Genomic DNA, 18,723 nt, shown 5'->3' with positions numbered 1-18,723 from the left:
TGGTAGACTCTCACAGAAATGGGGGGTTTGGGGCTTTGTTTTGTTTCGGTTTGGCTGTTTTATTAATACTATATGGAATTAGCTCTTGAATTGGCTTCCTTTCATCTTTCTTAAATTGGGAATCTGTTTTCCCAGACGTAGTACATGGCACAGAACTAGTAAGACTGCAGCTTCAGAAGCAGTCAATACTTGTGAGCAAGGGGCTCTTTAGATGTTTTTATGTTAAAGGAAGTAGAAAAAAACCTTGATTTTGTTAGTGATTCATCATCCTTTTTCTGCCTGTTTGCTGAAGGGCATGAAAGTTTCTGCTCCATTTCTCAACCTTCTTGGTGAGAAATGCAATCTGTTCATGATGTATCTACATAAATGGGTGCCTGTCAACAATCTGGCACTTGTTGTCACGTTCTTCTCCTAAACATTTCGCAGGAAGCTCCATAATTCTGCACTGGGGTGGACAGTGTTGAGCTGCACAGAGATTGTATATAGGAACTGTGGGAGCCTCTCTGCTGAGGTCCCCCTGTTGTCTTAGAGAAATGTGGCATTAATGGATCAGTGTAGATCTGACCTCTCAGCATGAAACAACTGAGAAGACAGAAACTCTAAAGTGGTCTCCCTCAGTGCTTCTGCCCATGAAAGTTTTCAATTCAATAATGCAGTGTATGCAGATGTAGTAGATGTGATAATATTTTTGCCACCAAAAGGATGCAGAGACCAGTTCATATTCTGAGTCTCATTGTGATTTTATTGCTATTACTTTTCTAAATGTTTCTGTTGAATTAACCTCTTGATCTACATGGTAGAGCAGTCAGCTATACAAGTGTGCTTTGATTTGCATGGCACATCGACTTTTAGAATTTTTATGTGACCAAATTGAGCGTTTTCTCAATTTCTGCATTTTTTAACTTATTCTTTCTTTACAGCTTCTTGACTCTGTGTTGTCTTCAGTGCATTGGAAGTTGTAATAGAATATTCAAAAAATGCTGAGGAAATAATAGTAAAAAAGTGTCTTTTTAGAGAAGACACGTTATATTTGAGCAACAAGGGTTATTTTAAATTAAGGTAGTCTTTATATGGTATTAACAAAAATCAACTTCCAGCACATATTCAATATATTTTTGGTAGCCCATTGCCTGTGGTAATTCGGAATAACATATTTCTATAGAAGTTTCCATGAAAAATAAATCAAATATTTTTAATGGAAATGGAGATAGTTGTATTTGTATCTTGTTATAGAACAAATAGAGTTACACTAATTATGCTAAAGTCCTTTGTTTGAGAGAAAAAACTGCTATTCTGTGGGTAACAAGTCCTTTATAAAACGTATGTACATCAAGCATAGTAAAAATTCAAAAGGAATAATGAATACTGTAAATAAGGAATGATGCTGCCCACAGTAAAGCATTAAGAAGCTTAACTGATGTTAGGAATGTACCAAATGGCGATAGTTCTCTGAGGTCATATCTAAAAATATGTTTATAAATAAACTGAAATGAGAATACAGGCTCAAGCATTGGCCCAAAATCACATAAACTTTTCAGCTGTTTAATTGCATGCTTCCTGATACAGTTTGAACTGTGCCAAATCACATTCTTTCTCGCCTTTCAAGATTTCTTCAGTTTCCCCTTTGCCTTTTCAAATCAAGATGTTTGTTCATCTGTCATTTGTCTGTTTTTCTGAACCTGTGACAAATGGGTTTGACCTGAGCCTGTCTTGGTTAGTACTGCAGCATAGGCAGCATCAAGTTGATTGGTACTATTCCTTGTATTTTCTGACCCTTTTCCTTCTTTTGTAACTGAAGACTGATTGTCTGGGAAAAATGAAAAAGAAGGAAAGAAAGGAAAGGAAAGAGTTTGTTGCCTATCCTTGCTGTTTGTCTACCTGGAAAGTGCAAATGCAGTTACTGGCAAGGTCTAGGGTAAGTCACCATTTCCGAGATGTCTTAAGCACAGAATGTGACATCCTGGATTGAGGCGGAGATGCCACCGCTGCTGGAGCAAGCTGCACCTCCTGTGTGTACTCAGATGTTGCTACCTATATTCTACATAACTTAGTGTAAATTTTGTTTAAACTCCTGTGTTTGTGTTACTGTGTAGTAACTGTAGTGGTGTATATGTGCAGAAGGTCTTGGAACGCTAACTGATGTTTCTTACGACAAAACCGTGAAGACTTGTGGTGTTTTCTTTATGCATGAGAGTAATATTTTGATGGCATTGGTAAATAGAGCTTTTAAAAAATGTCTTGAGTTTTGCAAGTGAGTTAATAATGACTGCCACAACTAAATGAAAATTTAGACAGTCCTCTAGATGAAACATTGGCTTTTCATTGTCATGACTTTGCTGTGTTTTGACCTCTGTAGAGAAAGGAAATTCTGACTTCTAAAAATGAAATGCACTGTTATTTTAAGAGTATAAAAGAAAAATATTTCAGTTGGGTTAATGTGATTGTTTGAAAAGTTTTGTACATTTATATCTTTATACTAAAAAAGCGGTATTGATGTAAGCCTATTTATTTACTTATTTATTTATGCACATGTTAGGCTCAGGTGTCAACAGTCTTGTTTAGGTTAGATCAAGGTTACTTGTGTTATAGCCAGTTAAGTTAACAAATATTCAGTGTGACTCAGCTTCTCCACATACTGTGAAGACATTGTTTAGCCCACAGCCCTTATGTGTGCTCGATCAATATCTTTGTGCTGTAAAAGACTTCCAGGTTTTATCAAAGTTCTTGTTGCAGGTGCTGTTATGGTAATCACTAAGGGCTTCTAAAAATGTAACTGATCTAGAAGGAAAAAAACAGTCATTGCTAAAAAAGACAACTAAATTTCATTTCAAGGAAAATTTCAATGATTACTAAAAACATAAAAATAAAAAAAAACAACTCTCACGACTTCCTGGAATAAAGGAAGACGATAATCTTCCTAAATAAAGATCAACCTTACAGAAGATGCGCAAAATCGTAGTAACATACAGAAAGACAGAAACAGGAGGATGACTTTTTTCTTTTTCACTCTTAGCAGTGAGAATCCAGCTTGCCTGCATGTTACAATTTTTTTATGTAGAAAGAAGTATTTTTGCAAAATTATCTCATCAACAGACTTTTTTGACTATTGGACTACATTACTAATTGCAATGCAATGTTATCATTGTTTAGAGTATCTGGTTTCCAGTTCTTCCAGGTAAAGTTCTTCAGGTGGAAGAGATTTATTTCTCATGTGGTTTTCATTTGGCACAGCTACTATGCTAACCTTTCAAATCCATAATTCTTAAACCAAATGGGTGAAGAGTTGTCTCACCTTAGAGAGTCTTTTATTTCTTTGAAGTTAATTTCCATTCTAAATTGTGGTTTACCAGAAAAGAAGGAGGCTGAGTAGGTTGTCCATTCAGATAATTGTGTATGTGATTTGTTATTATTAATTAATTTTTGAAATCTTCACAATTCAGTTTGAAAATATGTTAGCATCTAGATATATCAGGTCTTGTGAAGTTTCATTCTCTAATAATAAAAGTGTTCGATTTTTCACAATAAACAGAGTTTTAAATATAACTAATCTTTTCTTTTGTCATCTTCTCTTTGATCCTTCTTTCATGAACTGTTAATGACAGCATGGTTATGGATATACCAGCTCGTATTTACATGTGGAGGGACCAGTGCCATTGAAATTACTGACTGATGCGATGGATAGAGGTTTAATGAATTATTGAATACTTATAATTAGATGTTCTAGCTATTGAAATTTGAGTCTGCATTTTTTTTTTTTGTGGTGTCACTTGAAGGCTTTTTAATTGAAAATCCATAATTTTCATAATCACTTGGCTTTTATACGATTATTGGTAAAATATTTTGGCGGATTTTCTTGAGATGTTTAGAGCTGCTAAGGGTAAAAACACTTCAATGCTTGCTTCTGTTTTGCATCTGCTGAGGGAAGATTAGTGCTGAGGCTCCTTTTATCCTGTGTTTTATGGATGATCTATTGCCAAAGTGCCCACAATCTGAGCAATAACAAATTATTACTTGAGATCCTGATCAGCAGTCTTTTTTCATCTGAAAACATAATTTTATTTTGTATTTCTTTAAAGCCTTATGGGTAGATAATCATGATGTAGTATTTTTAGAAAACGGAAGAAGCACACAATTTCAGTGTGCTTACTACAGGTGACTTCAAATGCTAGTAACACTTACTTTTTTTGCCATAAAAACTACTACAGTATCATATAAGGCATTTTCTATATGAATGTTTAGATGGCATTTTTTAATGCTCAGTGTTTGGAATAAAAGTCTTTTATTTGCCTGTTGCAGTTTCACTTGTTAGTAAATTTATATTTTATATCTACTTATATTTTAACTTATATCTTATATTTATTTATATCTACTCATATTCTGTTTCTCCTTATTGGCGGAAAGGGCTTGGTTAAAACAAAGGGGGAGAACTCATTTTAGAGGTTTTCCCTTTACATTTTCTTAAACCAAGACAGGAGGGTATCTAATAAAAAACATTGAGACTGGGGGTAGACTTGAGTTGATATAGAAATTTTGCAAAATTTTAAATCTGGAACCTAGAATTGCTGGATCATGTTAAAAAACTAAATATTTGTTATTTGTTAAAAACTATTTGTTACAATATTTGTAATTATAAAATATTTGTTGAAATTATTTGTTAAAAATATTTGTGAAGAGGGGAAGGCAGGACACATTTGAAACACACAGCCAAACTGTGGCAGTTAACTAAGTTATTATGCTGTGAAGGTCATTTATCCAGTTTCACTTGTAAACTAAAGCACCTTTGATTAAACCACACTGAAAGGCCATTAAAGTGAATCATTTTGCTTCACACTTGGAGTAGGCAAACAAGGTGTTTATGGACAGCTTTGATGTCTTAATGGCTACTGATGACTTGTTAAGCAGCTAGAAATACATCCTGTTTCTGTTACCCATGTAAGCCAGTCTTCCACTTCTGGTTCTTACAGATGTAGTGTATTTCCTCATGATGGCAATTAAAATGACCATTCAACTCTGGTAATTCTGCTTTAAGTAGCTATTATACTGAAATTATTATTAATATTGATATTAATATTAATATTCTTTCTATTAGTGTTGGAGAACTTTGCTCCAACACCATAGTTGCCCTGTTTTGCCTCGTGTTTAGCAATGCTGTTTATGTTGTTTATGGAGGTGTAATACCATGCAGCATTGTGGCTTCTTTTTGTTTACTTTGGTCTGTGCATATCAGCATTATTGGTGGCAGGAGTAAGCTTAGCTGAGGGAATTTTTGTCACTGTTGCAGCAGTTGGTCCTTATACAATGTTTGAAGAATCCCACCGTCAAAATGACTTTGTTGTGAAAGTAGTGTATCTGGGGAAAACTAATTCAAAAAGAATATATTTCTTGTATGTAATTTGTCATAAAATGCTGTGATTGAATTTACTTTTTTTCTAGAGAATATAGTAACTTTTATCTCATGATACATATAATTCTACATACATAGTATATGTAGTACTGTTTTTTAGGTAGAAAAAGCAGAAGTGTTTGAAAAGAGCAAATGGAATGGGAATTTAAATCATAATGAATTTAGAGGGAAATGCCTGTGGTATTTCTGAAATCCAGTGAAATGAGAAAAATCTTGCAGTTTTTCAAAAGGATCAGCAGCTCTCATTTTGAAGAATAGTATTTCACTACCTCTAAAAAAGAAAATTCTTAGGAATGCCACTGTGTTTCTATAACCTCAAAACATACCAGTTTATTTCTTTGGCTGTACTTGTCATTGTTTTTTTTAATTCATGTTGCCAAAACACAGAGTAATGCATTGATGTAAAATTGAGTCGATTCTTTTGTAACATAGAAAGGGTTTGTTGGTTGTGTTTTCAGAACAAAGTCTTAGCTCTTTAGGCTGGGAAGGAAAAAAGTTACCTGGACAATAATCTCCAGTGTAAAACCTCAGAGTTTTAAAAAACCTTTTATAATTTAAACAGGATTTAATCTGATTTTGAAGTGCCAGTTTCTCTGCATTGAAACAAATGATTATGATTAAATTTTGAAATACTGTTTTGAAACTTTGTTTTATGTGCCTGGTAACTTCAGTCTCAAAAAAGAAATATTTCATACTGAGTTGTCGCTTAAGCATTGCATTTTAGGCAGAGCTGAAATATATTTCTTTTGGCTTGAAAGCATCTTTTGGGCAAACATCTGGGGAGAGATCATAGAATCATGGAATAATACAATGAAGACTAGAAGTGCACTCCAGAGGACATCTAGTCCAAACACCTGCTCCAGATCTAGTTAAATTATCTTACTCAGGAACTTGTGTGAGGAAAAAGTTACTAGCAGTGGCTGCAGGATACATTTATTCTGTCTCATTTCCTAATGGACACTGCATTGTTCACAGGAAGAGAACAGCAAATGAGCTTACTTGCTTGGGGGAAGAAACATTTTCGGAATCTAGTGATAAATATTTTCATAGAAGAAAAAGTATATATCCTATGTGATACCATTCTGAGAAGCAGTCCAGTCTGCCCTCAAAATTTACAAAATATACATTAATAGTGTTTTACAGTTTTGTGTTTTACATTTATGTGCTTGACAACATAGTAAATTCTCATGGGTTTGTATTTGCAGTTTCCCGAATGTGGTTTTTATGGAATGTACGACAAAATCTTGCTCTTCCGCCATGACCCTACCTCTGAAAACATTCTCCAGTTGGTGAAATCAGCTGCAGATATCCAAGAAGGAGACCTAGTTGAAGTTGTCTTATCAGGTAACTAAAAACCAATGAAAATTGCTGTCATTCTTTTTCAAATGAAAATATCCAGAGCAGTTTTCTCCCAGTTAGATTTTGACCCAGCATAGGTGAGAGTCCATACAACCAAAATTTCCTTTTCCTTGATTCCTTTCTCAGACGTATATAGGTATATTATGCCTTTTTCTTTTTTTTTTTCTGTTGCCCTATGTATTTTGTAACAATCCCTTTCATCCATATTACTAGTTAAGCAACAGGTTAATGTTAATAAGCTTTTTGCTTTATGTTGAGTGTTATGAAAATGTCCACTGGAAATAAATTGCTTTTTCAAAGCCCTGCATAATTATGCTTGCCAAGACTGCTCTGACTCTTCACTTGATTTCTTTTTTTTTAATTATTAGAGGAAGGGGAGAGCACAATTATGTGGCTCAAATACAGAGGAAGTCTGAGGATGTCATTAGGTGTCAGTAGGGCTCGTCAAAAGGTTAGATGTGGGAAGACATGAGCTGTGTGACTAGGAATGGTGCAAAGTTTGAATGGGTGTGCAATAGAGTGAATGCTGGAAGTGTAAAGATGTAAAGATATTATTTGGCAAGTAAAACTTGGAAGATGGAATTTTTGCAGTTGGAACATGCAGTTAGAGCATCTGGAAAGATGCTTAAAAGTACAGAGACATATATGCCATATGAAAGTAAAAGTTGCAGCTGTAGAAGAGTGTAGGATTTGTGAAGAGAAAGGCCAAGTTCTAATGAATACTGAAAAGAGTGGAAGTAAGAGTTAGCTCACATAATCTAAGCCAACTGAGCTTTTAAACATAGTTTTCTTGTGTAGGATTCTATTCCACATTCTTTGATTAGAATAGGAAAAAGTGAAATAAGGAATAATGTGTGTCTTTCCTGTAAGTCATTGTTCATCTTTTCCATATCAGGAAACAAGTTTTTCTCTTTCAAAAAGATACCAGTGACCTGAACTGAATATTTCCCACAGAACATAATCACTCCACATCAGTAATTGTGATGCAGTGAAAAAAACTAACTAGGACTTGAGTAATTTGCTTTATTTGATATGTTGTTTATATGCTTTTGAAGTGTAGATCACATACTTTCTAGTTTGCCAGAATTAGGCAAATAGCTGTTTAAATCTTTAGTAGCAAAGGACAGCAAATGAAACTTCTAATATGTCATGGCCTTGACTGATGGCATTATTTCTAATGAAAACCTTTAGTTGGATGTCTCAAATTAAAAGCTTTTCCTCGATAAACACTTGAAAGCATTAGTGTCCTCCCCCAAGTGAGCTTCAACTAAGTGCAGCAACTCATTTTTGCAGACAATTCCTGAGTCATGTAAAAGGGGGAAAATATTCCCAGTTCTGCAACACTGAAAATGAGAAAGAACTATACAAACAATCTGTAATGTTTAGGGAATTATTCAAACTAATGCAGGCAGTTTTTCATTGAAAAATATTCAGTCATTGACAAAAATTATTATGGATTTAGGCAATAGTGCATACCAAAGTAGCTGTAGTGTAGATGGGATATTTCCTTTTTAATTAAAGGACAAAATCTAAATACAGGGCCATAAGAAGTATTTTTCTTTGTTTAATAATATACATTGAAAAATTATTTTGAAGGGATTAAGAAAACCTGAAAACAGAAGAGATTGGCCTTCAGCACTATAGTGTATGATATTGAGTGCTTGAGTGGTGGAAGGACAAATTAAATATGTGTTCAGATGTTGAACTGATTGAAGAGTTTTATTTCTAGCCTTCGTTATAGAGAACTAAACAGAAAATACATTCTAAAGTTCTGTAAATTCAAGGTATATTATGGCAATTGTTTTTGAATGTCATGTCCAAAAGAGGCAGTAGAACACACTGTTACTGCTATGGTTTTGCTGCTGAAAATTCCTTGTGCTTTGGGTCAGCATCCCCTGAGGCACTGATATCTGATGTCAAACGCTGTACTGATCGACTGCATTCATTTTTTATTGCTCAGGTCAATACTGGTCAGAGCAGAGAAAGCTGAACTGTCAGTCCTGATATTCAGGGTTATACAATCAGTAGTATGCATTTTCTATTTCTCACTGTAGTTTACTTAAAACTTTATTAAAAAAGCTGGACCACCCATAATATTTCTTTCTTTATATATATATATATTTTTATATTTTTTTCCCCTTCCCCCTATTGCACTTAAGTTCTTGGCAGTTTAAGGATTAGTAAATATGATTATTTCCTGGTTTAGAGCTTATATTGCAAGTTTGTGAAAGAGCTGAAGATTATCTACAGAAACGTGGAGGGGAGGAGTGTTGCTTGCTGTAGCTGACACACCTTAGTCTGTTCTAGTGAAGAAAATTGTTCCTGCAGATGTTATGCAATATAACAGAAACAGTTTGTGTTAGAGCAAAAGATTTCTGGTGAAACACGAGCAATTTTCTCAACTCATATTGCAGCACCTGCTGTGCTTTTGTATTCTTAATGAACATTATTACTTGCATTTTGCATTGGTGCAATACAATGTAGTATTTTTAATGGACTGCAAGAATCAAGTCATGTGCTGAACAAATGTTGTGTGTGTGTCTGCTAACTCCTCCAGAGGAGATAAGCACAGGCTGTTGCAGTCAGCTAGATGAATTGTGGTTCAGTGCCAATATAGATTCTGGCTTTTTGGAACTGAAAGGTCAGGCATTATTATAAGAGTGGAAGCAAAACTGTGTGTTGAGTGTATGAGATTTGTTTAGCTGCACACTCAAAGAGGAAAAAGGAACTTTAATTTTGAATGTAGTAGCCCTAATAAATATGGGTTTAGTTTTACTTCTATTATTTTCTTCCTTTTATTTTAGGTATTTTTAAAATACCTGTTTGAACAGTTTTTTTCTGGGATTCTAATAATGTTTGTATAGGAATATGGGAATGCTTGAGAAATGTATTAGAACCAAAATTTTGTATGTTGAATACATTTGGTTTATTAGGCTGCACTCCTGGGCGTTCATTGAACAGTATCACTAATGCCCTTCTGGCAGTAACATATAACTCACCAGGTTTCTGTTTTCTTAGCTGTGTATTTTCTATTTAATTTTTTCTTCAAAATATTGGAAGGTTCATCTTGTCTTCAGATGAACAACGGAGGAAAATTCTTTACTGCTTCTGTGGAAATCTCCATTAATGTATTCATTGCATCCAACATATACTTAATTCTATTGTATGTCAGACTGAAAAGGATCTAAATCTTTGGAGAAAAGATTTTATCAAAGTATATTTGTAGGAATATACATTTTATTAGAATACCATCAAAAATTAGTAGGCAGCCCAAAATCAGGAAGCAAGGTACAGAAGTAGTAGTCAAAGATGATTTTTACACTTAAAGATGGCTGGAAATGAGTAGTCACAGATTCATAAAGGCTGCAAGGAATAGAAACCAGAAATTGCATCTTTTTAGAGCTCTATCTCTCTCTCTCTCTCTCTAAAATGTAGTCTTATTGTTTGCTCAAGAGAAGGAGGCATATTTATGTAAAGTGAGTTTAAGTTGAAAAATGCACTTCAGTCTTGATGTGATGAAGTAGTATTTGCTGAAATCTTCAACTAGACCTCTGAAAAGTTAACTTTCTTGTTCCACTCATGACATAAAGGAGGCAAACATTAATTACCAAAAAAGCATAATGTAAAATTCACAATAAATTTTAACAGAATGGATTCTTTTTGCTGTGATAAACTGTCTTCCTTAAGTTAACACCTAGATTTTTAGAGATCTTGTGTTGTTTTGACTAGTTTATAAGAATAATTTATTTCAGCTCCAATTTGTTGATGCCAATGAATTGATATTAATGATACGTGCTGTCCTTTGTACCCTTTCTTTCCAGAGAAGTTAAATAGTTAACAAGTTTTTACTTAGTTACATGAGATCTGGAAAGTAGATGAGTTGGCTCCTTTCTGAAATTAATGATGTGTTGGAGATATTATTTAAAGCTGTCTGCACTTGCAATTGCCACCCTTCATTTGTGTATCTGACTTTTTTCAGAATAATTGTATTTGTTATTTTCCCTTAAATGGAGGCACAGACTCTATAGAACAAGCTGACAGATAAGAATTGCTGTTATTCTGTACATCTGTATTCTCTTTTTGAGTTCTGTTTTTTTGAAGGAAACAATTACTTTAGATGTCTTTAGACTTGTTTTTGTCAGCACAGTTTGTCCTCTTCTGCACCTTGTTCATGAAGTTTATTAAAAACTGCTGTGTAAATTTGCCAAGTCTATTCACAATATAGAAGGAAAAAAAAATTATTTACGGTTTTAATACTGGTTTGTTTATAAAAATTCTATCTTGTTTTTACTGGGAAAAGTTACATTGAGATGTAAGAGGTTTTTGTCTGCTGCTTGAAAGCAGGCAGTGAAACGTTAGCATCTTGTGTGAATTAGTGGAATGTACTTCATCTGCTTGCTGTGAGCAGTTGTGCTCAACTTGGCAGGATTCCTGAAGCAAGAAAGTTAAATAGCAGCTATTTTACGTTCCCTTGCTGAGCTGATGAGGGCAGGAATTGATCCACTGCTTTTGTTAAGAAGCTGTTTCTGTTGTAATATCACAGAGATGGTAGATCACCTGGTTGTTAGATGTGGATCTTTAGTTTTGATTCCGTGCAGTTTATACTGCCTGTGATAAAATATACTGGGCTGAATAAAAGCTGTGGATAGCTATACAATTACAGTAAATGCCATTTATCAACACAAAACTGGGTTGTGGTGTTAGTTCAACTTGAGATGAAACACTATGATATCTCTGAACATAATGTTATAGTACTTATGGAGTTGGTCACAGTTTGTGAATTTGCTTTGTTGTGATTGAAGAGCTTCCTTCTCTTGGTGGCTTCATGGCTATGTTAACGTGCTTTTTTTTGGTGTCTTGACAAATACAAATATCTTTATTCTGTCCAAGATGAAATCTTGAAGAGTTTTTCCTCTGTGTTCTTTCAATTTTCTCTAGCTGTCATTTTTCTTATTTCTGTAGAGATAAGGCTCATTCATGGTTAGGTTAAAGTGGATTGATCTTGTATTCCTCACTGTTTGTTAGTCTAACATTGTTCTTGGGTCATGAATTTCAGATAGATAACTGTGTTTGAAGTTCTCAGGCTGGAAAGATTCTTCCCTTTTTTGTTTATGTTTGCCTCATTGACTTTTTTTCCATATAGTGTTAATTTTTACTTTCTGGACAGTGCCTATATATGAGAGGTCACTGTTCCATTGCTACCCAACAGATCAAACATTCAACCTTGTACATCTCTAATTGTCTGATTTTTTGAGAGAATAAATTTTCGGTTTGTGTGCTCTTGAATGAAATTGTCGGTTCGTTTGAGATATTTCACTTGGTTTTCCAGGATTAATACAAACACTTTCAGTCCAATGTTCATAAAGAAATTATTCTTTCACAAGAGAGCAGGGTAAATGCTCAAATGGATAATGTTTATGACTTAGGAAGCAAAGGGTAGAAGTGCATGCTGTTCCCACAGTAGAAGCAGGTTAGCAGCAAGGTGCTTAAGTCTATGCTGTTAAATACATTCATGAATGATCTGGAAAGCATTACTAGTAAAGTGTCAGGTGTAGCAGCAGAACAGAAAATGGCTTGTAATGTCACTGCCCTTCTGTCATCTACCTTTGCACCTTCTCTGCTTCAGAGAATGCTGATGTTGCTTTCAGAACTCCTCTTTTAAAGACAGGGTTCCGAGCTTAGTAGATTTTTGTCTGATCCAGTAATTTGTATGCTTTTGTATTCCTATCACATGCTTTCACTGAAAAGAGACATATTTCATGTTGCACCATTTTACCAGGCCTTACCTCAGTAAGTTGTACAGCCAGCATTTCAAGAAAGGTGTAATTGAAGCTGATTAGCTACATTAATTGCAGTTAATGCATTAAGAAATGCCTACCAGCTTCCAAAGTGGACCAAATTAAGTCTTGATTTTATTTGTATGTTATATTTATTTTAAAGCCTCTGGAGTTTAAGAAATCCTTATTAAAGGATTTAATTAATTATTTATTTATTATTATTTTATTTATTATTTAATTTATTAAAAATTCTTAAAGTATACTTAGTTCAGTGAGGCATTTTTTTTACCTTTCTTATTAATTTTTGCTCAGTTTTCTTAATATGATGCATATCACATTTACCCTTTTGAAAGAGATTTTAGATACCATAATTTTGACCAAGTTTAACACAGTCCACTTAGTAACAGTAACTCAATATGTTACTCAAGATTTATACTTCAGCTGCCCCCATGTCAGCTGACCTTGTCTTAGAAGACTAGAGGTGATGAGTGAAACTTGGAGCCTGCAGTATTTTGTCCAGTATTTTAATGGATATTTCTGTGCTTATTTAGACATGAAATGCAATGCTGTCATCTGATTAGTATTTGGAATCAATATGGAAAGCTTACAATTAAAAAGGCATTGATGGAAAAAAGTGCATGATAATAAAAAACGTATTTTCACCAAAGGATGTATCAACTCTGTTTACTGTTTTACATATTTATTTACTATTTAAGCCTTTCATTGTATCTATGGTATAGGTATAAATTATTTCACAGATGTGTCTTTAATGGCACTTGAACTTTTCTTAGACAGAATAGTAAAGTCCAAATTTCTTTTTGTGCACCTCATCACTTAAAATCTTCAAGCATATACCTTCAACATGTGTGTATTTATTTATTTAAAATCTATATATGTAGCTGAAGTTTATATTATTTTCCTTCTGCACTCTAATGGATTGTCTTTTGCACACCCGGGGTGTGTGCACCTCACTTTGGAGACCACTGCTATGGGCTCAGTGGAAGTTGTATATTTGGAAAAAAAAAATTCATTTCTTTATGGAATTTTATTTTAATATTTGGGTAAGAAAACTTCATTTTTTTTTTCTCCTTTTCCCAGTTCTTCATATTTTGCTGGTTGTTTTTGCTATTGATGCAGATTTAATTATAAAAGTGTCATCATGCAAGGAATTCTCTTTTCCTTGCCAGATGCCATACCCTTTCATAAAATAATTATCTCCCCAGTTTATTCTCACTAGCTGCAAATTTAAAGGAGAGCAAGCCTTGCTTCAGCCAAGCAGAAAACTCTTTGATTTGTCACACAAGATTTTGTTTGATTGATTTGTTTAATAGTTTCTTTGACTAGTACATGCTTGATGAAACATTTGTATCAGTGTGTTTGTTAAATGATAGAGGTGATCTTGAATAGAGAGTAGCTATAAATGATTCAGCACATTGAAAAATAAAGGGTAATGCACTTGGAATAACTTGTCCATCAGACAACTTATTCACATGGTCAGCAGTATATTCTACATACATTTTCCTTGATGTATGTCAGGAAAATGTATGTATGAAATATGGCTTATGTAAAAAACACATCTTTCCATATCACTATTGGACTCATTGAGTTTATTTCCATTGGCTGACTGCTGGCCTTGATTTTGAGAGAGCAAATAGAAATACACTTTCTTATAGTAATTTCCAATCAATTATGTTTGCAGCCCTTTGTGGTAAGATACACATCCTCTAGGAAGTGCTTGGGGTTTGTAGCTAAAAGAGGTCTGAGCACAAACAAGCAAAACTCCTTCCCTTGGGGAATATAGCAGTTTGAAATGGCAGCTAAGGAGAAGGATACTGAGGAACTGACACAGATTACAGTCTGCTGTTTTTTATATCTCAATGGTAGTGTGACTCAAGCCTGGAGATATTGCCATTCCAGCTGGAACCTGGCTCACTCTGGCTTTTAAAGAGGCCCCAAGAATGTTTCTGTTAACATAGTTTAGATGTGACTTGTTGCCAAAAAGAAGTTTGGAGAGCTTTTCTGCTTCTTAGGACATAAAGACTCCTATCACTGTAAACTGGTAGTGCAGAAGGTTATTCTGCATCAGTTATGTTTGTGTCCTTGGTTTTTTTGTTGTTGCTTTTTTTTTTTTTGCTTCCTCCTCTTCTTGAGTCCAGTAAACTCTTACTCATTTCCTCTCCAAACAAAGCAATTCCAGGCTTTTAATCTCCTTATATGTAAGTCTCTTCTATGCCTCTAGTGGTTTTCCTCATGTCACAGCTGTTCACAGCAACTAAACACAGAGTGTCATGTGGGGAGTATTAGTATCACCATTTCCTAGTGTTCATTTCTAGTTATTCATGTGCATAGGTGAAATATTAGGTAATCATGTTGTGAGTAGAACACTTCTGCTGTCTTTAGTGAGCAATTAAACATTTTGCTTATGTAATTTTGACCTTCTGATCTACCTGGCCAGGCACTGGAGATTTCCGTAATGAGTCATTATTGAATTTCTGTAAACAATTTTAAAAAATCAACTGCAATTCAGAACAACAATTAATTTATTTCTTCCAGGTTATGTCATCTAGTGTGTTTCTTTAGCATTTTTAATTTCCCTTCTCCCTTTTCTAGTGTTACCCCAGAAAGATTCAGTTGGGCTGAGAAAACTGAATGGTTATATACAGTCATGCTTCTGTTCCATCTCTGATGATCTCATCAAAGATCTGAGATCCTAAGAAAGCATTATTAATCAGACAGACACTAAAGTATATTCCAGAAGTGGTCATACTGAGATTTGTTGTTGCATCACCTTCCAAAGGCTTCAGGTGAGGCTGTCTGGCATGTAGTTCTCTTGGATCCTCTTTCTCACCCTTCTTGAAGGTGAAAATGACATTTACTTTCCTCCAGAATTTGGGCATTTCTCCTGATCACCATGATCATTCTAAGATTGCTGAGAGTGGCCTCTCAAGGACACCAGCCAGGTTCCTCAGTGCTGCTGGGTGCATCCCATCAGAGCCTGTGGGCATCCAATAAAACTGCAAAAACCCCAAAACAGCCAACCTGTATTTGTTCTGTCATGGTATATGTTTATGAATTCTTAGGCTAAACTTTTGCAGATAGTTAAGATTATAGTTTGTTAAAAATAATTTAATGTATGAAGAGGTGGTTCCATCATTCTGTACTGAATTCAGCACAAGGTTGTACTTTTAATTCCATCATACTTTTAACCAGTAGCATTTATTCACCCTATAACAAAAAAAAAAAACTTAACCTTTTAGGAAAGAAACTTACAGGAATTAAATATGTTTTACAGGTGCTATTAATTCTTTTTGAGTTTTTTTTCAGAATCCTTGAAGAATAACTGTGAAGAATATTAAAAAAAAAAAGTCAAGGGAAATAAAGATGTAAAGGACTCATAGCATTTACTTGAAGATACTAATTTAGATCAGTCAGAGAATGGAAAAGGAGCAAGAGGTTTTTTTTTTTGGGTTTTTTTTTTATCATTTGAGGTTGCTCCTTAGTGCTAGTAGTCAGAATCAATTTTGAGCAATGTATCAATAGGTCCAGTAAACCTGCAGAGTATTTAATGTTTTTTTACTGTGCTAAATTGATACCTTTGCAGTGTTTTGTGATTTATAGGGCCTGAAGCTATGAAGTAAGATGTTGTTGTTTTTCCACTTGGGTGAAAAATAATGAAAGAATTGAGTGATGGGATTTCAAATTAACTTAAACCTAGTGAGCTGTATAGTTTTTAGACTTGAAACTGTGCAATAATTCACAAATAAATAGAAGTACATCAAAACTGAACTTTAAAAATTCAGAGTGTGCAGATGAATCAAGCACACTGACTCATAGATCTTAATCTTTTATTATTACTCTGCTTAAAATTCTGAGCTAGCACTAGAAAAATGCTTGCAAATGGTTTATTGTCTCCTTCAGTTTATTACTTAAATCTCATGTCGCTGATGAGACAGTGTAAACAACAGCACAGAGTGAATACCGGGATTTAAGAAAGAAAGAGATGAGAGCCTTACTCGGATGCCTCCCACTCCGTCTCCTTTGCTCCCCTCTCAGCCTTACATTTGCCAGCTTCCCACTGCCCCTGTCAGTAAGGAGTTAGCTGCTGGCCATGGAAGGCTGGGCACAAAGTCTTGTTTGTTCACACTGTGCCACCGCTAGCAGCTACCAACCTTGGGCATCACTGATCAAAATGCATGGAGGTTCTGTGGCCTCCATCTCTCTGATCTCTGCGGTCTTCCCCTATTTCCAGCATCTTCCCTGTATGCAGGATTTTCATCCTCACCTTTCCAGCCCCACTTCTTTCTGACATTGCTTTTTCTTTTTGGGGACCTTTTTTTCCCCTCTCCTTGGCTTTTTGGACACCCCAGCTCATGTTTCCAAATCAAATAGGCCAGGTGCAGCACCAGCCTTGTAGCAGGTGATTTGGTTTCCTGTATCTCTGTCACTGGAGGATTGACGACATGCAGCTTTTGATTAGTCTGGGTTTTATAAAAAAATTGCAACTAGCCTGTGCCAGTTGCATTTAGCAAGTAGCAGGCTTCTGCTCAAAAGTTCCAAATTCAGTTCTCAAAATGTATCTTTCCCTCTGTCCCCAGAATGTCAATTTAGCATTCGTAATTAGAACTGGTTTTACCTAAAACATTGGGACAAATCAATAATAGGTAAAAAAACCAAAATGAAATTGATTGTATTAGAAGGATTTTCCCTGTATGTAAATTTAGAGTACTAAAATACATTCATATCCAGAAAGCTTAATGGATTCAAATTTTCCCTACTTCAAAGCAGAACAAATAAAGAAGCAGAATGATTGTAAATGTGCACATGTGTAGCTTTTAGAAAGTGATTATTTCTAGTCAGTGTTAAGGTCCTGAAAATTATAGTTTAGTTTTTAATTCAGATTTTAGGATGGTGATCAGATATGGAGTCATTGGCCTGTATGAATTGCCAGAACTCGGCTAACTTAAATGAAACTCTGGAATCTCAAACTGTATTTGATTTCCAGGATTGGAACATTGGAAAGAATAAAATGGTTTCCGTTCCCTTAGTCCAGCTGAGCTGTATACTCAGCCATAAATTGTTATTGTTTAACCAGTGCTTGAAGTTTAGTAGTGTATAGTTGTGAGTTATATTAATTTTTCAAGTGATGGATGCCAGGACTTCTTGTAAGGACTCAAGTTACAAATGCCTGTGGGAACTTAACAGAACACATTACTCTTAAATGCATTCCAAATGGGAGAAGGTAGCAGGAGAAGGCCTGCTTTTCATAGCTGCAAGATATTGCTAGTCTTGTGATTGATGGTTTCTTCTGCCTTGAGAGGCGTGGATGCAAGATGACAGTGGCCATTATGTGAACCTCTGTTACTCATAATAGCAGGATCTCACCTCTGCTTATAGTTCAAAGCCCTTTTGGGCTTGGAACACAAACTGGTGAAGTAAATAATTTGCCTCTTTCTGAAAGCAAGACCTTGCTTCTCTGATTTGCAATGTATTCATGTTTTACTTTCCATGTGTGGTGAATGATAGATGTGCTACTGAGCCCGGAACAAGGAGTACTAGCCATTAACAGCCAAGTCATTAATAGACCTGATGAAATAGTCTTGTCAAAACTGTTGCAGTTTCAATGTCTGTGTTTTGGTGATACTAGGAAAGCTTAAATAGATGATGACAAGGTAGTCTGAGAGTTAACAGTGTAACACTGTCATATTAAGAACATAATATTGCAAACTTTTCTGCAGAGTAATTAGTTTTTTAGGATGTGCTTATAGCCATATTTAGAGGCGCCCCTTTTTTTACAGCCCAATTTTACATACAGCCACAAAATTGTCTTCACCCCATCAGTACTCTGTCAAAGCCTGATTACAGGAGGTTTTGTTACCAAGAAAGGCCTCAATTTATTTTGGAAAAAAAATATTCATATCTTTCTCTTCATCAGCAGGGCTTTGTTTTGTTTTTTTTTCAGTGAATAACAGGAATATTCTGAAGGTTAAAGCTTTGAACATTAATGGCAGTATGAAAAACTTCATAGACATGTAATTTTAAAAAGTTGACTAACTAGATGGTAGGAAGAAGTTTAAAAGGAAGACCTAATTTATAAATCACTTCCTAAGGCAAAACTTCTCATGGGAGATTTTGATTTCAGGTTTGCTTCTACAGAGAAAAATATATCTACTTCTCACAATCCCC

The 18,723-nt window shown here is 34.9% G+C and overlaps 1 protein-coding gene across 2 annotated transcripts in view; it reads left to right on the top strand.

The window, feature by feature from the left end:
• The window catches only part of PRKD1 (protein kinase D1), a 116,928-nt gene that overhangs the window by 51,158 nt on the left and 47,047 nt on the right, over positions 1–18,723 (top strand). For both annotated transcript variants that reach the window (XM_015631592.3, XM_015631591.3), the window contains exon 2: positions 6,610–6,748. In XM_015631592.3, the coding sequence (XP_015487078.1) occupies positions 6,610–6,748 (139 nt within the window). The remainder of the gene's footprint in view (positions 1–6,609; positions 6,749–18,723) is intronic.

This window comes from Parus major, chromosome 5 (assembly GCF_001522545.3).
Source record: "Parus major isolate Abel chromosome 5, Parus_major1.1, whole genome shotgun sequence".
Taxonomy (NCBI): domain Eukaryota; kingdom Metazoa; phylum Chordata; class Aves; order Passeriformes; family Paridae; genus Parus; species Parus major.
The sequence above is the reverse complement of the archived record's forward strand: the minus strand, read 5'-3'. Positions and strand labels throughout refer to the sequence as shown.